At 47.1% G+C, this 27,171-nt stretch overlaps 1 protein-coding gene across 6 annotated transcripts in view; it reads left to right on the top strand.

Annotated features, from left to right (window-relative positions):
• RIN2 (Ras and Rab interactor 2) overlaps positions 1-27,171 on the top strand; it is a 148,501-nt gene that overhangs the window by 86,081 nt on the left and 35,249 nt on the right. For 3 of the 6 annotated variants that reach the window (XM_081150160.1, XM_081150159.1, XM_081150161.1), the window contains 2 exons: positions 6,873-6,973; positions 24,443-24,635. In XM_081150160.1, the coding sequence (XP_081006286.1) occupies positions 6,873-6,973; positions 24,443-24,635 (294 nt within the window). Of the gene's footprint in view, positions 1-6,872; positions 6,974-7,026; positions 7,124-7,218; positions 7,386-21,969; positions 22,061-24,442; positions 24,636-27,171 lie in introns of those variants that run through there. The other 3 variants (XM_081150164.1, XM_081150162.1, XM_081150163.1) reach the window with 3 other exon arrangements.

Genomic DNA, 27,171 nt, shown 5'->3' on the forward strand with positions numbered 1-27,171 from the left:
TCAAGCCAAGTCCCCTGATGGTAACTTTGGCCCCATCTTAAAAGGTTCTTGGGGGCAGTGTAGATCTCACCTCAGCGTGGTCTCATCCAGAAGAGAAGGATCTGGAGTATTTGTACCCCAGTGCCCATCAGTCATTGGTCAAGGACTGACTGTGGGGTTCTTCAGAGTCTCTGTGCACCAGACAAAGCAAGTTCTGGCCGTTGGAAAGCCGTCTTCAGACAAAGGACCCGGGGCTGGCTGTGTAGGGCCAGACTTCTTTCTCATGACCACTCTCAGGAGGTATTAGGGGTCCCCTCTTGGTGGAAGCCCTGGTCTCAAGGGACCCCATGGTGCAGCACGATGTTTGTAGGGGTTTGCAAATCTGAGGAAGGTCCAAGAAGCAAAAAGCTACAGCATCCTGGCCCATCAACATGTGGAGGTCTCCCCTGGGGTACCAACCAACACACACAAGGGGCACCAGGTCCTGAATTTTCTGGGGCTTTCCTAATTTCAGATATTTCTATCCATTGTAGGTACATCCATGCTTATCAGGCCCATAGCAAATCAAGTGCCTGTGGGGACATAGCATGTGAAGGTCTCCCTCACAGGCATAGCACAAGGACCCATGCCCCCCAACAGATATACTTAGCCGACACATCTACCCCCCACTGCTCACACCCTTTAAACCGGACTTCATAATTTTCCTCCATGAGTGGTGTCAATGGCTAAGCGCTCGCCCCACCAGCAGAGCTCAAATATGAAAGACGAGCATCCGCCGTGGGCTGCGCCACACCCCCTCCTCACCCCCTCCGCACCCCCTCTGTGAGGCCTCACTCAACAGCCCCGAGAAGCAGGCCTCAGCGTACCCAGGCCTCGGATGAGGTATTTAAGGGGCCAGGTTATTTAGTCAAGCAGAGCAGAGCCAGAGGAATTCCAAGCCAGGCATTTAGCCAGAAATTTGCTTTTACATATTAAATTATTCACTTGGGCTGTTTTCTCTGAACACTACTATGTACTACTTTGAGCTAAAATCAGGTTATTTACCTCAAACCACTTCACTTAACTCAGAGTGTGGCGTGGGGGTGGGTTGCATTCCCTCTCTCTCTACAGAAGTGTAGTGTGTGGAACTGTGTTGTATTATTTTTAACTCCAAGGTAGGGAAAGTGAACTAAAAAGATAATGAATATTGTTTTTGGCAAGTGGGAAGGGTCTGGTTGTGACCGAGGGGAGGTTTTGAACCAGCGGGGCTAAGAGGAGCTAACTTTTGCATAAACACTGTTGGGCTCATTAGCTCTGCATTTGGAATGCAGGTCAAGGGCAGAGTTCCACCTGGGGCCTCCTGGGCCACCCCAGCCTTTGGGCGAGTTTGGAAAAGGCAGCCCTCTGGACACAGCCCTCGTCCTGCAGAAGGCACCTCCCAGAGTGCAAGGTGTAGGATTTGGCCAACCCAGCTCTGGCCCTGTTCTAGTCACCCTTCCCCACCTCGTCCTCACTTCACACCACACTCAAAATGACATTCCAGCCCGGCTGGGCGTGGCTCAGCGGTTGAGTGTCGACCTGGGATCCAGGCGATTGGGGTTCGATTCCCGGTCAGGGCACATGCCCTGGTTGCGGGCTTGATCAATGACTCTCTCATCATTGATGTTTCTGTCTCTCTCTCTCCCTCTCCTTTCCTCTCTCTGAAATCAATAAAGATATATTTTTTTAAAAATAAAAAAAATAAAAATGACATTCCAGAGGCACAAAAGGCCTACAAATAAACACATACAGTATATGTAAAAGGCAAAACTACATAGTACACATCTCAGCAAAAATAGAGGAAACTGTTACTTCGAGATAAGGAGTGTCATCTTAGACAAAACCAGAACCTTAATGAAATTTTGGTTCTACCAACCTTTAAAGCTTTAGGGATTTAAGACAGAAGAGCAGTATGAGAGAAAAATCTTTTAAATGTTTGAGGCAGTGGATTTATATCACAACTTCCAAAAAATAAGAAACCCCCAAACGGTCAACAGCTAAATGAACAGGCAATTCCTCAGAAGAAGAAATACAGACAATCAATCAGTATACAAAGTATAATCTGAACAAAGCCCATTAAGACAATAAAAAGCCACTGTACTCAGCAGAGTGGCCAAGGCTCAAAGCATGCTGATGTCAAATCCCTGGCACATGAGGCGGATGCTTTCAAAGATGGCAAGGAGCAGAGGTAGACACGGCCACCTGGAGAGCAGTGTGGCACTTTCTCTGAGGTTTCACACATCGTGTTCACCCACAGTGCTGCTTGTGACAGCCAAACATTGGAAACGACCTACATGTCTATCAACATCGACTGGGTACATGGAATATCCCTGTGCGGTGTATCCCTATGATGGAAAGCCATTCCCACTTAAAATGAACTAGGGCTTCCTTCATCAACGTGGATAAGTTCCACAGCACTTTGTTGGGCGTAATAAGCAAGCTACAGGACAGTCCATCAGTATGATTTCTTCGATGCCATTGGATAAAGAAAGCACAGGGTCATAACATGCAAGAAAAATACACACAAAACTGATACTAGTGGTTGCCTTTGAGTTGGTGGAAAGGATTATGGGCTGTGGTCAAGGGAGATTAACTTGAAGTACAGGAATCTGTTCTGCAGTGGGAATGTATTCATGGGTTATGCTTGTGAATATAATTAAATTTTTTAAATATACATGCAAACACCCACGGGAGATGTAACATAGATGGTTTCAAAACAAAACAAAGCAAAACAAAAGGGCCTGGTTCTCAGATGCTTCAGCATCATTCCCCAGACACTCCTCCATTACTTTTTTGTTTCCATGGTGATAGTTCCTGGGGGAGGGGGGGGCAAAGATTATTTGAAAGTTTTTAAGAAGCCCATTATTTCCCGGACTACTTTAGACAAACCCCAGTGGAGTGTACCCACCCGTCCAGGAAGCTCCCCTAGCTCAGCGGAAGGCGACGGGAGAGGGAATTGTTTGGCCATGTGGTTTTTCATGACCTGGGGGTAGGGCTAATCCCACAGAGCTGATGGGACTGTAAGGGCCAACCCCATGTGCTTGGGAAATAGAAACTCCATAGCTGAAAGCCAAGCTTGACTTTTCCCACACCCTAGGTTTCGAGTCTTCCTCTATCAGCTACACAGCCCTTTTCAAGCAACTGATAACATTGCTGAGTTAGACTTGGAATTTGCAGAGCGCTGTATCACAACTGGCTCTATAAGCACTTTCCTCCTTTTATTTTTACTTGACCTTCAAGAGAATTTTTCCCCTTTTATCTAAACCTAAAAGAAAGTAAACAAGATTTGGAGTCCCTCCCTCTCCCTCCCTCCAGCCTCCCATGCAAACGGACTGCAGACAGCGGCTCCTCTCCCCGATCCAGCGGGTAGTGGGCAGATCTCGAGGTCAGAGACTGCTGGGCAGACAGGCAGGGGGAAGGCTGGGCTCCACAAACACTGCTGTTTGTAGGTCCAGGTCTGTTGCTGGGGATGAAATGGCCTCTTTACAGGCTGGGAGGGGCCTGAGTCCTTTCTAAGTGTCTTTTAGCTTTATGGACTCTGTTTCATAGCAATGGTCACCATTAATATAAAGAGAGAATTTAAATAGGAGGAGTATTCCGGAGCATTTAGGTACTTGTTACAAAGTGTTTTAATCTCATCCTGTTTTTTTAATCCGCCAACGGCCCTTACCCCCAGCGTCAGCCAACAAGGGGCCGAGAGGGTATTTGAAGGCAGGTCTTTCTGAACCCAAAGCTGGTACGCTCACCACTGCTGGCTCATGTTGCCGAAATACCAGCTAGTCTGCCTCTAGACACTACCAGGCTTGAAGTGTAGCCCCTCAGGTGAGGTCCCCACCTATGAGGAAATCACCCAGAATGATTACAAAATAGTACAGATCGGTGTAGATTCCTGTGCCAGACTGGAGCGCAGCAGCGTAAGTCCTGGGTGTGGTCTCAAACGGCCAAGAAAGAACCCGGGGATTCCTGAATTCCGCCCTTGGCCTGGATGCCAGTTTGCGTGGAAATCACCCAGGTGAGCGCTTCAGGCTTCCTGCGTAAGGCACAGATGCTTACATGTCAGGGAGGCCTAGGGCACTGGGTTTCTGAGACGAATGAGGGAGGGGACACCCAGAAGCTCAACCCCTGGCCTCAACCTCAGGCTCCCTCTCACTGGCCTCGTCCACCTGGAGTGGCCACAGTTTATGCCCTGCCAGCAGCACTCTCTCCCTGCTTCAGAAGGGAAGGCAAGCACACCACCCCTCGGGGGGGAACAAACACAGTGTGCCCTGGCTTTATCAGGGTGGTTCTGTTGTAGGTGGCAGGAACAGCACGGATCGGACAGGAACGGCAGTGATCAGGCAGGACCTGGGTTCAGCAACCTCGGTACTTGAGTTCTGGCTGGGAAAGAATTCAGAGCCAAGACCCAAACTAGTATAAGAGGACATTTATTTGGTAAATCAGAGGTAAAAAAAAAAACACAACACAATTCCTAGAAGAAATGGGCTTAGGAAACAAGTTACAGTGGTAAAGGAAGGGCCCACCTGGGGGGGGGGGGGGAGGCAAGGGTAGGGTGTGCTTCCTGGAGGGAGAGTGCCCTGGGTCCTCCCTCCTAAGGGTTTTAAGGGAGGAGATTTTGGAGGAGGTCCCTGGGAAGATCTCAATATAATATTCGGCAGCTTTCCAGGTGTGTCATTTCAGGGTTGTGTTCTCCACTGAGTAATTGGCTGGCACCAGGGCAAGGGGGTCATTATCCAATGCAGCTGGTCCTGAGGTCATCCGTGGCTGGTTTTGTTATTTTTCTGGGCCTGGAGCTGAAATACAACTGAGGTCTAGATGTCATCTCTAGGGAGGAAAGGTCAGGGCCTCCAAACCCCTTGACCAGCAATATGCTAGGGGAGGAAAGGCCCCTCAGGGGTGAAGTCACACCCTATAATTGTCCATTGCGAGGCTCCTAGGGCTTTCCGCCTTCATGACCTTCTGTACCTGGCCCACCATCCTTGCTCTGCTCATGTCTAACTGCCTGCCACAGCTCTGCTGTACTCTCTATATGTAAATGGCTGTCTTTCGGGTTGGGACCTTAGTAACTGCTTATGGATTTTTCTGGAAAGAACACAAGTGTTGTGTTTTGTTGTAAGAACCTCTGTCTCTCCAACTTAGTTTCCTGGAAACTAAGTGTCCTGTCTCACTCTCCGATTGCACTGAATAACCAAGATGGTCACTTGCCTCTTGCCACCTCCCCAGGTGTCCACACAGCCTGGGTAGCAAAACAGGGTGGCGGTAAACAGCGCTTGCTCACCAGCTTGGCAGATGTCTGGCAGCTCCTCCCCTCTTGTAGGAGCTCCGACAGGGACAGGGAAGTGCTGGAGTCTTGAGTTGTGTACGTGGATTTGGAGAAACGTCAGTTAGCAGCATCCACTTAGATAAACCACTTTCGCTGACACTGCTGTTGGCATCATGGTTCTTAATATAGAAAACTCAAATTCTAGAATACTGTCATCTAGAACGCCAATGAGGTCTGGTTCCCGGCTGCCTCTCCTTCCACAAGGCCTGTCCAGCCTCTGGGACTTTTTCTGTCTTGATCTTTTTATGGATCCCTTGTCATTCAGGGATCCACGACTTCTTCAAGGACCTGTCCTGACCATCGCACCCTAGCTATATAGTTCCTCCCTATGGCACCACCCTATTCTCTTTTCATTCTGGAACTTCTTAATGCTAAGTGCTGTGGTCTGCGCCCCACCAGAATATCATGAAGTGGGTGGCCATAAAATTCTGTTGCATTAGTGAATGGATACGTGGGGTCAACAATTTAGAATAGCCTAGGCCATCAAATATAGTTTCTCCCAGAGTCCGGGTGGGATAAAAGCTGCTTGAGGCAATACAACACTTGTCTTTAGCTGGAAGAGTGATTCTCAAACTTTTTAGTCCCAGGATTACTTTACACTGTTAAAAATTATGAAGGACTTCAAAGACCTTGTGTTCATGTGGATTGTATTTAGAGATATTTGCTGTATTAGAAAATAAATGAAGAAAATATTAAGATGTTTATCTTAAAAAGTAATCTATTGCATGTGGACATAAATAACATTTATGTAACATTTTTAAAAAAAGCAGTGAGCAGTGGAACACTTTGAGAAGAGCTGCTCTACACATACAGTGCTTAAGTACACCCAGGAAGGATTCTGTTGAATGAGTAGAGATAGGCGGGCTCAAGAATTCAGACCAAACTTTAGGGTCAGATGTAGCTCCTGCCCAGCGTGTGGGTAGAAGACGTAAGACCACACGCGTCTTCTGTCGGACAAGGCACCTTTCCCCCTCCATTCTCTTGGTGGTTTACCCACCCGCCCACTCACACACTGCCAGTCCCATGCAGCAGAGCTCTCTTCCCTTGTCCCTAACAGTTTCTCTGATCAGAAAAAAAATAAATTAAAAAAAAAAAAAAAAAAGCAAAGACTAAGGTGAGAAATCCATTTAATGTCGTTGGGAATTGATTTGGAACCTGGGTATGTCTTTAAAATATGCTCGTTTCTGTAACCAGGATCATGGCTGTGTGTTTTAACCCAGGGACTTCCCTTTGAGTTTTAACCTGACAGTGTGAAGCTGAGGCCTGATTTTACCAGGATTTGTTCATTCTTTTTTGTGTGCGTGTTGAGAAACCGAGCTGGGCGTCATTTTTTTTTTTTTTCTTAGGCTATACCGAAACCTAAATTCTTCCTCTTTTCTAAGAAGAAGCGGCTCCCTCCCTTATCCTTTTCTCTGGGTTGAGGAAATTCCCAGAGCCAGAGTTTAAAACGGCGGCGGTCATCTCCGAGCTCCCAAAGCGTCCGCACCTCCCCGGCCCCGGGATCGCCTCCTCCGCTTCCCCTGCCTGACGTCACGCTATTTTTGTCTTTGAATAGCTTATTGACACAATCGCCTCGGAGATCGGAGAACTGAAACAGGAGATGGTGCAGACAGATGTCAGCCTGGAAAATGGCCTGGAGCCCGCCGAAGCCCACAGGTGACAGAGGCGAAGAGGCGCCGGGTGCGAGATGGGAGCTAAGTGAACCCTGCTCGTTTTGGGGACTGCCATTGCCATTGCCATTGCCGCGGCTCCTCGAGGTTGGGAACTGGGAGTGTGGCCACAGCTCCAGATGAAACCCCGTAGGAGGTGGGAGTGGCCTAGGAACCAGTTGTCTGCTTGTTTATTTTAATCACTTCAATGGCACTTGAACTTTACACCCTCTCCCTTCCTCCTGGCACCAGAACCCGGAAACCTAAAATTCTCTCTGCCATATCCACCTACTCACAGTGATGGAAACAATAACGCAGCGGGATCCTCCGTGTGCAAAATAGGACTCAGTGTAGCCCGTGTCAGTCTCCAGGAGGTTTGCAGGGAGCACTCAGAGGATGGACTCATTTTGCGTTCTCAGGTCAGAAAACCCCCAGCACGTACCATGGCCGTTAGCCACCCAGCCTACTGACAACTGGATGTGCTTGTAAATGATTAAGAAAGGGGAGGCAATGTGTTGTCCTGGTTAAGTGTGATTTGTTGTGAACGTATCGCATGGATCAGAGTAGGTGGTAAGGGACTCATCTATGGGGACAGCGGAGGTGCCGGGGCAGGGTGGGGGTGGCAGGTTGGAGGAGATCCTCAGACCCTCGTCCGGCTTTTGGATGGTGTAAGTCATTGCTAGCAGAGCAACAGAATATACTGACTACTAACCGACACGGGCACTCGGTGCCGGGGAGGCCAGAGTTATGATCAGTGTGCCCCCGTCCCAGGAGCTGGGCTTGAGGCTGGCTGTGCAGTGTGAGGGTGCGAGTCACAGAGTGGGTTTGGCTTGCAAGTCATGAGACAGGCAGGAGTCCTGCAAAGCTGGGGAACCAGCTGGGTCTGGCTGGCCAGGCAAATTTCAAACTGACCCGACTCGTTCCCTGACATAGCCCGAGGGCAGAGCGCGCAATCCCAAGGAGGCACTTTGCAGCTGCAAGGTGGTGCTTGAACTCCTCTCCTGTCTCTGGCCTACCTGTGTGCTCCCTCCGCGGTGGCATTTCCTTCTCTACAGAATGACAGGGGTAGACCAGATGGGCCCCAAGCTGCATGCAGCAGTGCCAGGCATTCTGTAATTTCCCTTCACCTCCATGTGAATGGCTTCAATTGGTTAATTTTTCCCCCATAATCTGGACGAGTGCACGATGATTTCTGATTAGAGACTTTCCACCTCACATTCAGAGTAGATCCAAACACCGTGGTACTCTAGCCAGGGGATTGCCCGTTACCCTTTGCTAAAAATAAATTGGGAGTCCAGGCTGATGCCCAGAGAGTAAAGATGAGAGCGTTAGTAGCACTGATTTTCCCACATCCAGGAAACAACACTGCAAGATGGACCCCGGGCTCTGCAGAGGACAGACAGGACCCTTCCTGCTCGTAAGCCCCCGAGAGGCTAGGTTTGCTGGGAGGAGCGATAGTGTGATAAGGGCCGGCGAGCTTGATGTCTCACTGCAGTGGGTATTGAAGTGGGAGAGCTGCGCCTTCATTGACTCTTGACCATCTCTCCTAGTCTTTCTCTTTTTAAATTGAAAATGGCTCTAACTTTGTTTTACCAGATTAATATCACTTATTCTTAAATGCTTTGTTGGCTAACACTGCATTTATGAAATCTCAGAGGCATTTTCCTTGGCATTTTTTTTTTATGGCAAAGAAAGGAAAAAGGCAAGATTGTCTTTATGTAACAGTGTCTATGGTGTTTACCACGTGCCAGTCACTGTTCTAAATGCATTGCAGCTGCCAACTCATTGAGTCTCCTAACTGCACTGTGAGCTGAGGCTCCCTATGACCCCCTTTCGACGGATACGGGACCTGGATAGTGTGGTCAAAAGTCTGACTCATAAGGCTGTGGCTTCTGTGCTAGGGTCTCTCACTGGGTTTTAGAAGTGTTGTTTCCACAGTGAGAGCAGAGCAGAGCTGTGGGTGGCCACAGGGAAGCAGGGCAGCCTGGCCCAGAGCAGCCCAGAGGGGAGAGGGGGGCAGCCAGGAGAGGGGTACAGCACCTCCAGGGAAAACACGGTAGAGAGAAGCAGCCGGCCCCTTGGGACCTCAGCTGGGCACGCTCTGGTGGCTGCACAGATGCCTCCCAGTGGCCTTCTTCTGAGGTCTCATCCTTGGTGAGTGTGAGCTGTGCTGTGACCTCACCCACCCCACCCACAGTCTCCAGGAAGTGTCTGTGGTTCCCAAGTTGAATGCTGGATTAAGTGTCACGATGGTGCCCTGGGTTAGTAATCACTGTTCCCCAACCTGCGTTGGCTTTTGGCTGCTCTTTTGTGCTTAATAGTGAGATGAGCTTGAGATCTGAAACCTTTTCTTGGGTGATGGACCCCTTCTCAGAATAATATTTTAAAGGCATAAAATAAATATGTAGGAAGACATGTTTTATAACAATTATAAAACAATTACAGTGAAATACAATGATTAGGATGTAAAAACGCATGATTTTGCCCTGGCCGGTTTGGCTCAGTAGTTAAGAATGTCGGCCCGTGGGCCGAAAGCTTGTACCTTCGATTCCTGGTCAAGGGCATATACCTTGGTTGCAGGTTCCCTGTCCCAGGTCAGGGGCATTAGGGAGGCATCCACTCCATGTGTCTCTCTCACACTGATGTTTCTCTCTCTCTCTCTCTCTCTCTCCCTCCCTCCCTTCCACTCTCTCTGGAAATCAATGGAAAAAATATCCACGGGTAAGGATTTAAAAAAAAAGCATGATTTCATAGAATAGGTACTTCTTTATTAACACATCAAGCTGCTTTACTTTTCTTTCTAGAACTTGTACAGATCTGAAATATATGCACTTGCTTAATTGTGCATTTTCTGCCTCCAGCACTAGAAGGTGAGCGTTATGACAACAGAGATCTGGTCTGGTGGTTGATGCTGTTTTTTTTCAGTGCCTAGAATAGTGTCTGCCATGTAGCATCCGCTCAGTAAATATCTGTTGAACGGAGAAATAAAAGATGCCAGTCCTTTGGAGATTCTAAAAGCATTTGAGCATCAGAAGCCTCTTGCAGAAACAAGACATCATCCTTGTAAAGCAATGAGGGGACCCCAGTCAGTGCATAAAAAAATAAAAAGTTGACAATGTGTGATAGGCCTTAAGCTCCCTCCCTAGGAACAAAGAGGGACCAGCACCCCTTTCACCCACATTCAAGCCATGGTTCCTCATCAGACCAGAAGGGACAAAAGAGGAAAACATTTGTTTTGCTGGCCAGCACTGCATGTGACACAGACACTGTGCAGGAAGACAAAATTCAAAAGGATTTTTGTATCAATGACTTGAACTTGCTTCCTAATGACCTCATAAATACACTCTCCAAAACATTCAGAAGAGTAAAAGTGGGTATAAATCAACAAAGAATAATCATTTTGTATCTGATGTTTAAAGAGGAAAAGGTAGCATGTGAACTGGCATTAAATTCTGTACTTGACGTCACTGAAATGGAGGACACGTATTTTTTAAATATGGGAAACTGTATTGGATGCAGATGTATTCTGAGTTTAAAAGAATTTAAATTCCAAAAATAGTTGTACCAGATTTAGGCACATATATTTCTTAGCAATGATGCAGCTAATGGTCTTGGCCAAATCAATTCATGGCATGACGAATGTTTCTGCATAGAAGTACTGAGCAAAGTAAAGCGAGAGACTCTAAGAGATGGGGAGAAATTCATTGGCTTTTTTTTTTTTTTTTTTTGCTGTAAGTTTATGATCTAAGATTCATAAGCAGAAAGATAAATAATAAAAGTACAGATATATTTATACTTTTCTCATAATTTTTTCTTTTCATCTCCTCCCCCCAAATAATATTTCTATAATTTTACAGTTTCCATAAATACGAACCAATGAAAGGGCTGCTAGCTCAGAATTCCCATGGCTTTAGTGACTTTTGCCTGGAATTTAGACATGTGAAAATTGTAAAATGATGCTTTGTTAAAACTGAAGAGCCCCCACTCCCTAATCCCACAGCACTGGGATGAGTACTCGAGTCACAGCATAGAGGTACCTGTCCTACTCCATCGTGGCTTCAAGGCATTGAAAAGATACACACCACGGCAAAGAAATAAGGTAGAAAGCAAACAATCCGAAGTGGTTCTGTCTCAGGGGATGGGTTCATGGTAATATTTATTTTTATTTTTTTGTATTATACAAGGTCTATTTTGGTAATCAAAAGAAGAAATCTTACATGTTCCTTTTAAAAACCTCCCCTGATATAAAGGGTCTCGCCAATTAAGAGTCCAAAGAGCTCCTTGGGGCGTGTTTGATCTGGAGACTTACCTCATCCTTTACCGTGAACGAGTTGCCTCTTTCCTAAAACCACCTTGAATTCCCTGCTTGCTCCCTGAGGTCCCCAGGACATCTGGGATATTCCTCTATTATGTCCTTGATCCATTATATGATTGTTTACAATTCTTTCTCCCTTAGGTCGTGTAAACCTTCAGGCTCCACTGTCTAGGTATTTTGGCAAATAGCACCCACTCAATAAATATTTTCTTTAAATTGAACTTAATTGTTGCTACATTGGTTAACCCTATGAGCAGAGCGTTAGACAGTCTCATAGGATTCCTCGTAACCAGATTCCAAACATTCATTCCAAACACTCCTGGTGACTTGAAATCAGGAAACACCTTAAGGGAACTGATCAAGTTGGTCATAGCAGAACACCTTCAACAGGCATGCTAGGAAAATGTCTCACTGCAGACTGTTTCTGCTACATGGCCTCCTCTAGCTGTGAATAGAGCTGTGACCACCCTGTCCCTCTGAGGAAAGAGCAGCCGTGTCTATGGTGTTACTTGGCTGTTTCAGACTAATAGATTTCCAACTCCCTTTCAGAACACAATCTCTACCCAAGTCAAAGAGCTTCTCTATTCTGTTTCCCATCAGATATCCTTTGAGAAAGACTGTGAACAGGCAGGCACTGACAAATCTCCAAGAAATATGGGAATGTACATTTACAATTCTTAAAAGTAGATTAAAAGTAGATCATGTGTAAGAAGAAACCATAAGCTTTGATAGCACCAAACACTTTTTTCAAGGGGCCTAAGGTACTGCAAAATGTACTTAATATTTTGTGGCAAATGACTGTGAGCCTCTCGTGTTCTGCTGAACCAGACTGGCGCTCATAGGAATGGACAAATACCAACCTTTCTGACAAGTGCGACTGCTCTAGGAGAGTGGTCTGCTCTCAGGTGTCGTGGGACCTTAGCATGTGCTCCGAGCCCTGAACCAGTGGCCTGCTAGCTTGTTACCTGTCTTATTTCTTTGCCCTGGTATGTATCCTTTTCGTGTTTTTCTGTACATTTAAATAGTAGATCACACATTATTTCACTGACTTACCAGGGTGTTTTTGATCATCCCAGAAATGCACGGGGTATCCTAGGCTGGCTTCCCTGGTTCACACAATTTTCACAGTGGCATGCCCTGTTAGATATATTTCACCCTTTACAGACCTTGCCTCACTGCTATGTTGGCAGTTGATTCTGCCACGAAATATCTGCTTGGTTAGAAACACAGTATTGATTTAATCCAGCCGTGAAATAACACCAGTGTAACCAGAGCACCTAAAGACCAAGAACTGCAAAATGCACAAAACGCTTGCCTTTCTGGGAAGCCTGGTGCAGACACTGCTCAGGCTCCAAGGTCAGTGGGCCAGGACTGAGAGCCGCCTGGCTCTGTCTCCTCCTGTTTTTAGCCCCAGGGGTACCCAGGACAACAGGTTCTTTGTTTCATTTCTTAGTTTTATAGGAATGAATGCAGGTTCCCTGCCAGCGCTGGCTCCATATCTGCCCTTTTCAACCTTAGCTGAGAGTCCACGAGAGGAAGTTCATAAGCAAAAAGAGCCACCAAAACTGTAAAAATGGCATTGCCTCCTCCCCAGAGGCAGACACATATTTTTGTTCCCATTTCTGTGTTGTTCTCTCTTCCTAGTCCTCAGGAGATAGAACTTAAAATTCACCGAAGGCTCTAAGAGGTTCCTGCAGATCCTCCCACAACATGCTTTTGAACGTCTCTTTGAGGGAGCCGCAGCCCTCGGCCACGCAGGAATAAAAGCCGCCACACACAGTACGCTAGTTGCTTTCCTTTTGGAACTTAAGGCGACAAAAAAGACCCCAAGGAATTAAAATACAAACTGTGTTGATAAGCTTGTGTATGTAAACTGCACCAATCAGAGGATTGGTCCCAAGCCCGGGTCTATCAATTTCTAACATTTTGACCTCAAATAAGAGAAACTGGGTGGCCCCTAATATCTGTCACAGCTTAGGGAAATAGACCGTGATCCTTATAAGAATATCCCCTCCCCAAGGCCTCTGCCCATTACTTTCCCCATCTTGGGTGGTGGTGAAGTTTCCTCAGCTCATCTGGTAGTTTCTCAGCTGTAAATGGAGAGACTAGCCAGGGCCCCGTGTAGCCAGAATGAATTCGGATTTCCTTCTTTTTGCAGCTTCAATATTGCAGGGTGGGCGTTTAATGCAGCCTCACAAATCCTAAAGAAGTGTTTTCATGAGCAAACATGTTAAGAAATCACTGGACAGCAGCTACTAGGTATTTCTGAAATTGAAGGTTTTCTGGGAATTCTTGGTTCACTATGTGTGTACGTATGTGTTTAAGAAAAATTGGAATTGGTGCCTGCACCAGAAATTTTTATCAGATGGATCTCTTCAGTATGAGCTGTTGTTTTCTCTGTCTCTCTACATAAGAGGCCTCTTCTACTAATATGTTTCCAGAAACCATTGATCTCAGACCCACCACTTTTCTTTCCTTAGTTCTAGGAGGCCCGTGATTCATCTACAGGCCTGGCCTCTTCGCCACTGCTTGGTGTTTGGGGTATGTTTGCTTTCTTCCTCTTAGATAGACAAGGCTTTACTGCTGCAGGACTCCAACGTCCCTCTGGTCTTTAATTCTCAAGAGGACCCTGCACTGGCCTTTCGTAGCTGGACTCCTGAGCCCTCCGCAGTGCCGTGTCCTGGGCTGCACCTTCCAGCTGGGCAGCGAGTGGAGCAATGTCATGTGAAAAGGCTTTGTTAGGCTGGGGCACAGCCGAAGGCTCAGCACCGGCAGAATGAGAAAGGGAGGCCCCAGAGAGGCAAGATGTGGGTGGGAATTTCAATTCAAAACTATCAAGAGAGGCAGCCTTTCATCTTTTTTTCCCATCTGAATGCTGAGGATGGCCAGCACCAGAGTATAGGTTGGGACTAGATCTGCCAAGGATGGAGATCACTCCAGCTACAAGGGCCTGCCAGCAGCCACCCTCAAGAAGATTGCCATTAAATTGAAAAAACTAGCTCCAGAATTTTGTCTCTAAAATAGCCTTTGTGTCCTAGAGTGGAAACACATTGCCTCGCTTTCTTTCTATGAATTTCTAAAAATTAGGAGACAAAGAGACATTCTGGAAACTCTGCTAAGCAGAATTTTTACTCATAGTTCCCAAGATAATCCAGGCTCTCATAATCAGTTCTTTTCAAATTTTGTTTGTTTTAGTATCAGACTCCCTTTTTTCCAACAAGAATCCATCTTTAGCAACGGGAAACTGAGGCTAAATGATATTAGTAACAGATCAAGGCCTCACCGTTATATAGAATCAACTGAGACATTGCTTCAAGTCTGCCTGCAAATGCTCTTTCTACCAACCACTGAAGATCGTGTGGCTGAGGAGAGACTAGAATCAGGGAAACTACGACATGCCGTACAAAAGTTAGCATCTTGATATTAATGCATTTACATGTGCAGGAAATGGGTTTTGGCTCCAGGGAAATGAGAACTCATTGGTCACTCACTGCTAAAGCCCCCCTTGTTGCTGGTGTGGGGTCCCACTTTGTGTTTTCCAGGAGCACCTCACTTAGTGCTCCTGCCTTAACCAAAGGCAGCTTTCCTGCCGATACTGCTTACCCCTCCCTTCTGTGCTCAGCCAGCTGGTGTGATCAGCTCCTTTGCTGGAACCTAACTCATTGCCAGTGTTGGAATAAGGCATTCTGTATTTGGGGTCCCCGAATGGAACACTTGCCGCCAGTGTCCTGTGTTAATGGGCGAGAGTTACAGTTCTTGCTAAAACTCAGCCCTGACTTGTACCTAGAGCCACCCCTTGGTAGCTGACGGGAAGCTGGAGAGGGGCTGTGCACAGAGGAAATTCAGAAGCAAAGAGGAAGGAGCTGCTAGAAGTTTGGATTTATTGTTTTGGAAGGATTTGGGTTGCTTTCTTTTCTCACCCCAGGTCTTTCAATGGCTCAAGGCCAGGGGGCTCTTGGTAGCTGTGGTGATTTTTGCCACCCATTTCCTGATAAACACAGAGACAAGAACCCTTTGTCTCCTGAGACTGAAACTGAGCAGCCAGAGGGATTCTGTTGTTGGGACCTGGCTGAGGAAAGGCCTGCATTAGAGGTTATGGCTATTTTCTATAAATTGACTCACCTTTTACATTTATTTTAAAAAGTAAATTGAGTCCACCGGTCATCAAAGGATGGATACTGTATGATTCCTCTTGTAGGAGGTACCTAGAGTAGTCTGAATCATAGAGACAGAAAGGGGAATGGTATTTGCCTGGAATGGTAGGAGGAGGGGAAGGGGAGTTATTGTTTAATAAATTAAAGTTTCAGTTTTGCAAGAGAAAACAGTTGTGGAGGTGAATGGTAGTGATGGTTGTACAGTAATACGATTATGTGCGATACCCTCGAGCTGTATACTTAAAAATGATTAAGATGGAAAATTGGGGGGAAAAGTAAATTTAATATCTCCACCATACACTAAATACATGTAACTATTAAAATAAGTCCTGGACATTCAAGTAAAAACCGTGCCTTCCTGTCCTGCCTTGGTATACCCAGCTCTCTTTGAGAAATGTTGTCCATTTTTATTACCATCGAGAAGTTATAAAGTATTAGAATTAATCTCCGCTTTCCCACCAAGTGGAGCTTTGTTTTGTTTCTGTGCTCTTTGAAGCAGGACTGCAGCTCTGATGTTAGGGACACGGGCAATGTGATGAATCCTAAGCCATCGTTAGGCCCTAGGCAAAAGCAGCTGGGAACCCCGGGCTCTGCTTTTGTTGTTTATTTTTGTTTTTTGTTTTGTTCGTTGATGCAGTTAACATCCTATTGGTAATAATTGGCCCCATCAGTTTTTCTTGATTCACTCTATGGCTGTTTATTAGGCACTTAGCTCCGTGTAAAGAAGGAAGAAACTCTTCGTTTTCTTCAAAGTCTGGTAGGTCCACTGGGGACCTTCAGGGAACCAGCCCTCAGGCTGAAGAGCACTGAGTCTTTCCTAAGGGTGATCGGGGTGCACTTTGCTGGGAATCCACGTACAGCCTGGGGAGATAAGACTCCGGTGGCGCCTGCCACTCACCCCTTCAAATTCCAAATCTAAGGCAGCCCTTGTGGAGCCCTCAGTCCCGCATCCAACACTGGGACTGGCCTGGGAGGGGCAGGCAGCACAGGCAGGGACCCCCTCCCAAGAAGAGAATTCCCTTCCATTCCTTTGTAAAGCCTGATTTTGGAGACCAATGGCCGGGGGGAGGGGGGGGCAGGATCTGGGGAGCTGGGAAGGAGACATGGGCCAAAGGCAGGTGCATTTTAGGAGGCTGTGATGTTCTGTCCTTCACCCAGCTCTGCTGACTCAGTCAGCCAGCTGTCTCCAGGTGACTCAGTTTACAGAGCCCATTAATCCTGCAGGTTGAAACAAAACATATTTAGATAAAATATGAGGGTGGCTTTTCCATGAAGGTAGTTCTCAAAGGTACCAATTCCAGGGCAGATGGGGTCGGGTTTGTGCTGAGGCACATACACTCACACGTGCACACACAGAGGGAGCCCAAGAACCGTGGCACATACACTCACACGTGCACACACAGGGAGCCCAAGAACCGGGGCACATACACTCACACGTGCACACACAGGGAGCCCGAGAACCGTGGCACATACACTCACACGTGCACACACAGGGAGCCCGAGAACCGGGGCACATACACTCACACGTGCACACACAGGGAGCCCGAGAACCGTGGCACATACACTCACACGTGCACACACAGGGAGCCCGAGAACCGGGGCACATACACTCACACGTGCACACACAGAGGGAGCCCGAGAACCGTGGCACATACACTCACACGTGCACACACAGAGGGAGCCCGAGAACCGTGGACTGAGGTTGAGGGGAGCATTGCCTGATCAGCCACAGAGGACTTGCCATTCATTCTGTGAGAGGTTTTCACAAGTTAGTACTTTACTATAACAATCTCTTCTTTGGTAGAACTATGATGGAACAGTCTGCTGTAGAAAGGTAAATTCTTAGTACATTTTAAATATTTAATTGAAACAAATCTTGTCCTTCAACAGTAATCAAGCTCATCTTATCATGATTGTGGATATAAATTGTCCATTTAAAACATATAATTGTTCAGCTTAATGAAAGTGTGTTTTTAAATCACATAGAGAAGGTTTGGGGGCCTTTCTGGTTTTTGTGTGTGTATTTTGTTTTGTCCCTATGTCCTAACTGAGGACAGAGCCGTCCAGAGCACTGCACCAGTGCTGAGACAGTCAGCCAAATGGACGTATACCAGCCCTGTTGACAGCAATAACTTGGCATTTTGCTTGATATAAAGTCCTCTTAAACTTTATTTTTTGCTCTTGAACAAAATAAGATTTTTATATTCTTATACATATTGTCTATATATTACATTCTTATGTAGAGGAGGTTGTTGACTGTATTTACTACACCAGTCATTTTTCCACAGAAACAACCTCACATCGAAGTTTTATCTGTGTTATGTATTGCTTTGTGAATTGTCATTCATTTGAGGGGGGAAAAAAGACTGGACAGTAAAGTCAAGGAATGCACCTCCACTGTATTGCTGGGGATGGAGCTTGGGAAGGGGGGTGATGTACTGGGAAGGGAGGTGGTGTCCTGGGAAGTGCTACAGAGCCTTTCTGAGTATCCTGGTCACCAAAAGCTGAGTTAATAGATTATGCCACCTTCTGGAATTCTGGATTTGGGGAAGAATGAGCATCATTTGGAAATGGCTCTAAGTTATTGGTTTCTCTGAGATGCATCTGATTCTGTGAAATTGAATAAAATTAGGCCTAGTGGCTTTCTGCCTGTCCTACTGTTACCAGAAAGGGGACCTGGCCCTGAACAGGGCCAGCCTGCTGGTAGTGTGTGGATTCTTGACCTCATACAGGAAAGATTTCACAACACAAGTCCAGGTGACTTTGAGGGTATGTTTATTAAAGCTGGAGATTGTGAAACAGGGAAGGGCTTAACATAGAGGAAGCAACAGGAGAGCCCAGGCTGGGCTGCTTTAGCTCACTGCGAAGTCAGAGAAAAGGGGGCCTCGGAGACAGGTTCCGGGGGTTAGCCTGGCGGGAGCTGCTGCTGCCCATTGCTCCCCTGGTTGCAAATCTCATGGGGACTCTTAGAGTTTAGGAGAAAGTTCACACCAGAGAAAGGAAAAGCATGGGCATGCTCTAAAAAGAGCATCTTTAGTCTCAAGGGCTTTCTCTCTCCCTTGCCAGCGGGAATTTTAGGAGAGGTCTCAGGAGGGTTTCAGCAGAATATTCATTAGTTTTCCAGGTGTGCCCTTTCAGGGTCATGGTCTACTGATTGGCCAGTGCCGGGGCTGGAGTCATTAGTCATTGCAGTTGCTCCTAGCGTTGCCCACCTTGTTTTGCTGCTTTTCTGGAGCTGGACTGAAGTACAACGGCGGCCTAGAGGTTATCTCTAGGAAGCTGGCCTTCTGTATCTGGCTGTAAATTGCTTGGGCAGTTTGTTCAGCTCTCTGTCTCAGTTTCCCCATTCTGCTTGCCAAGGACTTTTCCTAGCTTTTTACCCTCCTGCCTTGCTACACTAGAACGCACTTTCTACAGTCACTTACTCTTGCACCTGCCTCGGCCATTAACACCTGGCCTGGGAATGAAGGGAATGCGGCCCAGTGGAAAGGCCACTCCTCCTACACTCTGGAGAGTCTTAAATTGGGTGTGACCAGAATGTAGCTGGTGCTGGCAAGCCCTGCCGGCTGAGTGGGCTAATATGCTCCAGAACCCTGAGGCCTGGGGTGGTTGGAATGGGGGCGGAGATAGTATAGAGTTTCCTAGTGTTTGCTTTCTGCCCCCAGAGGCGTCTAACATTGTAGGGCATTCTGCGCTTGCCTAGTACTTTTACATGTGGGCATGGGTCTCACTGAATTCAACCTTGAGCTTCATCTCCCCATGAAAGCAGACCTAGACACTTAAAAATAGCAGTGATAGTTGAAAAAAATAAATGAGTTTTATATGCATAAAAGCCTGACGAGATGGTAAATATTTTCCCATTTCCCCCAACCTGTTACTTTGAGAAATTTCAAACGCTATAGAAAAGTTGCCGGAATAGTACTGTTCACTTAAATTCACCAGTTGTTGAAATTTTGCCATATCTTCTTTACCTCTATACTTCTACCCTTTTTTTTTTTTTTTTTGAGGGAATTGGGGGCTGAGTCTTTGGCACTTTCCAACATTTTCACACTTTGTCCCTAAATTCTTCAGTATGCATCTCTTAAGAACAAGAATATTTTCCTGCATAACCATATTAAAATGATCACACTCAGGAAAATAACCATCAGTGTAATATCATCTAAGATACAAATGGCCCTAACTGTCCTTTAGAGCTGTTTGTTAGTCCTAGGCCATGTGATCAGTTGTGTGCCCACGACGTAGTTATCACGTCTCTTTATTTTCTTTTATCTACAGGAATCCCACAGCTTTTTTTTTTTTTTTTTAATGATACTGACATTTGAAGCCTTCAGGCCAGTGGTTTTGCAGAAAGTGCGTGAACTTCAATTTGTGTGATTGTTTCCTCTTGTGTAGATGCAGGCTAAACACATTTGGGGGTAGGAAAACTACCTAGGTGATATTATAACCTCTGTTCCCAGGCCGAACCAGGTCCGAATCCTCAGTAGTTCCAGCCCAGCGACAGCTTCGAGGTGATTTCATAAGAAGGAACTTGGTCATGCAAGCCAGCAGGCAAGGACACACGGGGATCGTGGTCCAGGGATCGTGTCCCTGGCAGAGCACCTAATCCATCTTTATTAGGGGAAATCCTGCATAAACGTCAGGGTGGACCTGGTCATTGTGTGTGCAGACAGGGACACCAGCACACTTGCAGTCAGGAAACATGGCTGTACATACATCGCATGTTCAAGAGTGTCGGAAAATCTCTGCCCCAGGGTGGAGATTTTAGTATTACAAAGAGGGTCAATGAGGAAAGTTCATGAGGAGGTCACTGGAGGGTCCTTCAGGCCGCTGCAGCCAGTCGCAGGCGCTTTCAACGGGTTCACCCCCTGGTCCTGCCAAAAAAACATCCTGGGCCTGTTTCTGGAAAGCAGTCCCAGCAGTCATCAGCGCCAGGGCTGCGTGGGTACGGATGGACAGACATCTCACGAAGCCTCCGCCTTTCTGTGAGACTGTCAGCAAGTCACAAGAGAACGTTACGCAAACCTTATGAATTTTAGAATGATCTAAGTGGGGTCACAGGTTAATCGAGGCAAAGTTATAAACTGTAAGCAAAGGTTAGTGTCTGCTCGGCTACCTGCTAGGCTGCAAGTCGAGGTTAGGAGACTCCTTCTCAGAGCATCGGCGGGTGTCACATTTTTTGGAGGCTGATGGCGTCTGCCAGGTTTCTCCACTGACTGTCAGGGTCCCTTTTCCTCTTCATGATAAGCAACCTGTGGGGTGATATGTTAAGATGGTGAATGTTCTGCTCCCTAAGCTCTCCAGCTACTCCTGTTAGTGCCCCCTCGTGACTCGTGCTTGCATCTATTCCCCATGGTGGTGGAGTTGCCACTTGCAGATTAGAAAGGCGAAGCTCAGAAAGAGAGGTAGGCCTCTCCCGCGGCCATCCCACTGTGACCACGTCATCATCAGTCCCTCAGGTTAGACCACATTGTTTTATCTTTTATAAGCCACTCATTGTTTGCCCTCCCTTATATTTGCAAGCAGACATCTGTCTTAGGAATTTCTGATTTCTATTATCTCATCAGCTTCTGTTTTAGCTGGAATTCCCTAATAGCAGAACCTGAGACAGGGATTTTTGGGCCGTGATGTGAGAGAAGCTCTCAGGAGCACTGTGTGAAGGATTGAGGGGGCCGGGATGGAACGCGGCGGGGGGGGGGCCGAAACCAGGCAAAGATATGGGGCCAGCTCAAGCCTAGCCTCAGCCGGATCCCACAGGGAGCTCTGAAGCGTGAATAGCACCCCAGAGTTGTCCTACCTGTAGGCAAGAGGCCCGCTCCTCTACACCCCATATCAGCAGTGCTTCGGCTCCCAGGGGAGAGCATAACCTCCCAGGTGTGTTCAGGAAAACGGGGCAGCAGGGGCACGGCTGCCCGATCCGATAAAGGGCGACTGGGCAGGGCACCAGCAGCATTCACTACAGGTTCAACATTTCCTTCATCACTTCTTTCCTGAAGGTTGTCTTTCAGGTTGGCTGATAAAAGGCAATTTGTTCTGTAATAACAGGCCATAAACCTCAAATAATAGCTAACTGACTAAAGGCACCGGCTTAGTCATTTGCAAAGACAAGGTCTAATTTATGGTTGCTCCTTTATGAGGCCCCATGAATCTTATTTCCCAACTCCCTGTGGAGGCCCTGGCTTTGTAGGCTGAGGTCAGTTGTCAGAACAAAGGCTTTTTAGCTTCTTGAAACAACTGAGGCATCACAGGGATGCCCTTCTTCCTAAGGAAGCACGTTTGTCCCAGCACATTTATCCCAGCACACCTAAGTGTTAGGATTGCTGTTTAGAGACTATAGAATTTGGTCTTGGTAAAATGTTGCCAACCTGAGACGGCAGGAATGAAATGTTATTTTATTTGAGTTCTCAATTATTTCAGTGTCATGTTACTCCCCCCCCCCCAAAAAAAAAGCCACGTAACTGGATCTGAGTTCAAGTGCACATTTTGCTCTTAGGTCTCAAGCAAGTGCTCAGACTGGCAATGTCACCCAGACCTTGGTGAAAATGCAGAGTCTCAGGCCCACCCCAACCCTGCAGGATCAGAATATCTGGGGGCTGAAACCAGAAATCTGAGGCTTAACAAACTCCAGGTGATTCTTATGTAGATTCAAGGGCTGATCCAAAGCAGTGGTTGTAAACTTGGCTGCATGTTGGGATTGTCTGGGAAACCTGAAAAAATTCTGTTGCTTGCGTCCTACCCCATGTGTATAATTTATTTGATCTGGGTTCAGTCTGGCCATCAAAATGTTTTTAAGCTCCCCAGGCGATTTTAATGGGCAGCCAGGGTTGAGAATCACTGGTCTAAAGTCTCCTCTTACCTAATGTGAAAGGAATTTTAACACCAGGTTCATTTTGAAGAGTTTGTTCTTATTAGCTGCAAAGATTCGCTTCAAATACCCAGAGGCCCTGGAATTTGCACAATGAGAAACTGCCCCTTTTTGGCAGATTCTCCCATCTGGAAACATATAGCAGAGGTAAAGGAAAACATTCACATATTTGAGAGCAAACGAAATGGAACTCTTGAGGTGAAGCAGGAGTCTTTAGATGGGTAGAAAGTCAAGAAGGTGTATGGGAGAAATTAGCATGGGGTTTCTGGCCAGCCCACAGGCTGTCCATTATGGGGGTGGTTATTGAGTCAGCATACCCCAAAATGGTCACCTTAGATGGACGTCTTCCATATTCAATGCACCTGCCTTGGAGTGGAGTGGTCCAAATGGAAAAGGCACACCTCCTACCCCACTGTCACCGCACACTCGGAACCATCACCCATCTTTCTCACGTTGAAGACTTCATCCAGGCTACACATTTGGGGCTTGGGGGGTTTTAGACATTTGAAGACCATGTGTACCCCAGCCTGAATTTGGCCCTTCAGACATGAATGGTCAAGCCTGATGTTCCCACTGGCTCCTCCAGGACCAGTGTTGATGATCAGCTCATTGAGAGCCAGGGAGAGGGAGAGATCTGAGCATGGGGGAGAAGAGACTCCAGAGCTGAAGCAGCCTTGGACTGGAATTTCCACCTTCTCTCTCTTAACACAGGCGTGTTTGAGCAAGTTACTCAATCAGCCTGAGCCTCCTGGTCCTCTCTTTTTAAACTGGGATCCTAGGACCTTCCTTTCAGGGCTGTTGAGGGGAGTAAATGAGAAAATGTTTGCGAAAGGCCTTGCTGAGGGTACACACCACATGGGTGCAGACTGTCCTGTGTTTGTGATCTTACTCTTTACCTGCAGAGTTAGGTGAACACCAGACCACTTGAATTTCTAGTTCTGCCATCTCCTGGCTATTTATAATTCTGGACAGCTTGATAACTTCTTGGGGCCTCAGTTTCCTCATTTGTAAAATGGGGACTAAATGCTCAATAAATAATAGGGTTAATGTTGGGACCAAAGGCAACGATGGAAGTCAATATGATTTTTTGATTGAGATTTCACTCATATAACATACAATTCAAAATTTAATGTGTACAATTCATCTGTTTTCAGTATATTCACAGTTATACAACCATCAGCACATCTCATTCCAGAACTTCTTTATTTCCTCAGAAAGAAACTCCATACTCATGTGCAGTCACTACCCATCCTACACCCCTTCCCAGTCCCAGGCAGCCACCAATCTTTCTGTCGGCATATATTTGTCTATCTGGACAGTTCATATTCACAGAATCAGAATATTTGTTCTTCTGTATCTGGGGGTTTTCACTTAGCACGTCTCTAAGATTCCTCCACGTTGTAGCATGGATCAGTACTTTATCCATAAAAAGAATGAATATTACACTGGAAAAAAGTATGGCTCTACCACATTTTATTTATCCGTTCGTTACCTGATAGAAATTTGGGCTATTTCCACTTTATGGTGATTATCAATAATGTCAATATGATTTTACGAATAGCATAGCATGTTGGGATTGCCTGGGAAACCTGAAAAAATTCACTGTAAGTTTTCATTATAAATAATATTAGTAATAACAATACCTATGTGCGTGAAAAGAAATGCAGTGCAAGTCATTTGGGCGCCAAACGAGCGTGTGTGTGCGTGTGAATGTTTTGTTTTTGTCCCTAGAGCATGCCATGGTCATTCTTATGATATAGTCTTTTGAGCTTTAGGACTTGATGGCTCCCATGTGGAACTTAGCACTTAGGGTTCTGTGCCCAAAGGGAGAAATATCTGATGCCAGAAGACAGACTAGACAGCGTTCAGGATGTTTAGAATCTTCACAAAACTGGGTTAGAAATAGGAGGTTGGGTGTGTGGAGTGTCGTTGAGTGTACCCTATCATATTAGGGCGACGGAGTGGAATACGACACGGTGTCTGCCCTCAAGCCTTCCAGTGTGGAGAGGACGACGAAGGAGGGGGTGATGACAGAATGAATGGGGCGCGCTGTGACGGGCCTAGCCCCCGAGATTGTAGGACAGTCCCCGTGCGGGGGAGATCACGCCGCAGCCATCTGACCCCTGCCGCGTCTCTCTTTCCTAGCATGGTAAGGCACAAGGACGATGGCTGTTCCAAAGAAAAGGATGTGAAGAGCTGTCCCTGGGACGCTGGCTGTGACGGCCTCGCCAGCAGGCTCAGCATTTTGGACCGGCTGCTTCACACCCACCCCGTCTGGCTGCAGCTGAGCCTGAGCGAGGAGGAGGCGGCCGAGGTCCTCCAGTCCCAGCCTCCGGGGGTAAGACGCGGAACCACAGGGTGGGCAGCGCTGCTGCATCCTTCCAGAGAGAGACTTGGGGTTCTAGAAAGTTCTTTGCAGCCTGTAGGGAACACGGCTTCCGATGCGTAACTGGGCTGCAATGCAGCAGCCTGGAGCAGCTCCCAGGAACAGAGCCCTTCACAGTTTGTCTTTCTGACTCGATCTGCTCAGTTAGCGTGGGCAGTGCAGGGCTCAGCAGGGTCACAGGGCACCTCGGTAATGAGGAGGGGCTGCTGGCCAGAGGCCCTGGGCCTGGCTTCTTAAGACCAGACTTTGAGGAACAGCCTGGTTGTGGGGTGTTACTTGTCCCTGATGTTTTACTTTCATTCTGAGCCTGGGAACCCTGCCAGGGCCCAACCATCATCCAACTTGGGACCCAACCTTCAAAAGTTCTTTGTCCATAGACGTGTCTGCTCTGGCCGATGATGGTGAATTTCCTTGGGCTTTCTCAGTGGCTTTCCACATGGATCAAAGTCCAGTTCAGTTTCTTCAGCTGCTACCTACTCAAGTCTGTCTCATCTTAATCAAGACCAGGCCACAACTCTATAGAACTTCCTAAAAAAAAGAAAAGTTATTCAGTGATTGGTATATCATTTGCTATCTAGTATGGTAGCCACTTGCCCCATGTGGCTATTTAAATTGATATTTATTAAATAAAATTAAACCAAACATTCAGTTCCTCCGTTCCACTAGCCACATTTGCCGTGCTCACTAGCCACGGGAGGCTGCCGGATAGGATGGTGCAGAACATGGAACATCCCCTTCATCACAGCAAGTCCTGTTGGACAGTGCTTGTATTCAACGCCTGCTTCCAGAAAAAAGGGTAACTACAATAAATCCCAGATCACATCAGACTTGAAACAACACAGGGCAGGCGATAGAAGTTAAGAAGTAGATGGAAAGGCAAGGACAAAACTTCATCAGTAGCTGGCTGAGGAATGTTGTAACAATTGGGCGTGAAAGTAAACTTTTGGGTTTCCTTTCGGCCAGAGCCTTTCTGTCACCGCTCTTGGACTTATAAGTGAGTCTTTGTTTCTCATCTGACAGAAACAGACAGGACTGAGAACTCTGTTGGAACATGCTCAGGGTGACAGGCGCAGCATTTGATCACCTTTGCGGAGGGGTCCTTGGCCAGCACGCGGGGTTGTTCCCTCTGGGTTTTGGTCTGGATGAGCCAGAACCCCTTCTGCGAGGCCCCCACTTTTTGGAAGTGGAGTTGTCTGCTCCTGCTTTTCTGCCAAAAATTCTGAAGGAGGAGGCGGCCCTGTTGCTAGGCAGCCATTCCCCGTCTGGTGTGAGGCACGTCCATTCCTGCTGAGACCTGGCAGGGAACGAATCGGGCAGGATGTTCTCTCTAGCCACCTACTTGATCCCGGGCCAGGGCCCGCCTGATGAGATGGGGCAGGCTGAGGGCAGGGTGAGGACAGGAGCAGCATGGACCAGGAGAGGCCAGATGCCCCAGAAGAAGCCTGAATGCTGAAAAGCAGGAAAAGCAGGTGCGAGAGGGAGATTGGAAAGACTGGCCATGGTGGCATGGGTCCTTGGGGTGTCCACCATCCTTGGTTAATGTTCAGCCTAAGACAGGGGCCTGCAAACTGTTTCTGTAGAGGACCAGAGTGTAAATATATTTGGCTTCGTGAGCCATACAGTCTCTGTCGCAACCACTCAACTCCGCCTTGTAATGCAGACACAGCCATAGACAATGTTGAATGAATGAGCGTGTCTGTGTTTCACTAAAACTTTGTTTACAAGAACAGTTGGCAGGATGGATTTGGTCTGCGGGCCGTACATCACTGAGTCCTGATCAAAGGCTGCAGAGACTCAGGAAATAAGGCCTAGAGGTTGTGCTCTCCCTGACCCCCAAAGCTCAAAGAGATCCCCACCTGCATAAGGGAATATTATTTCTTTTCCACCAACCAGCAGCTACCTCCCAGCAGTTCTTTGGGCTTTCACCCATCAGGATAGTATTTAGGAAACACTGGCTTCAATTTTGGAGTGTCCCAAGAACCTGGACTCCCAGAACTGGCTACTGGATAAATTCCACGGCTCCCTCCTCATGGTGCTAGGAGGAAACAAGGAACTCAAAGGTCTTCCTATTTCACTCCTTACCAAACACCCCATTCCCATAACTTTCCCTTCAAAAAATGTTTCTTAGGAGCGATTGACTGAACATACAGACCGAAGTGAAGATTAGGTGGAAAATATAAAGAATGGTAGGGGAACGGAGAGCACATGTTCAAATGCAGGGGAAAGAAGAGGAGGGGCTAAAGAACCAGGACAGTGTAGGATCCTTGGAGAAGGGTCCTGTACTACAAAGGGAACCAGGACTCAGCCAGGCCACTGCTCTGCACTCCAGGGAACCCCGTCTTGTGTGTCGTCTAGGTGAATGGTGCCCCCGTGCTCTCGATTTTGAATTATGCAGGGCACTGAATAGCAGTAGATGGCATACTTGCCTCTGCAGTGACGGAGGCCAGAAAGGTGTCCTGAGACATCAGGACTGGGAGTTGGGCTGGTT

Source organism: Miniopterus schreibersii (genome assembly GCF_964146895.1).
Source record: "Miniopterus schreibersii genome assembly, chromosome: 10".
Lineage (NCBI taxonomy): Eukaryota > Metazoa > Chordata > Mammalia > Chiroptera > Miniopteridae > Miniopterus > Miniopterus schreibersii.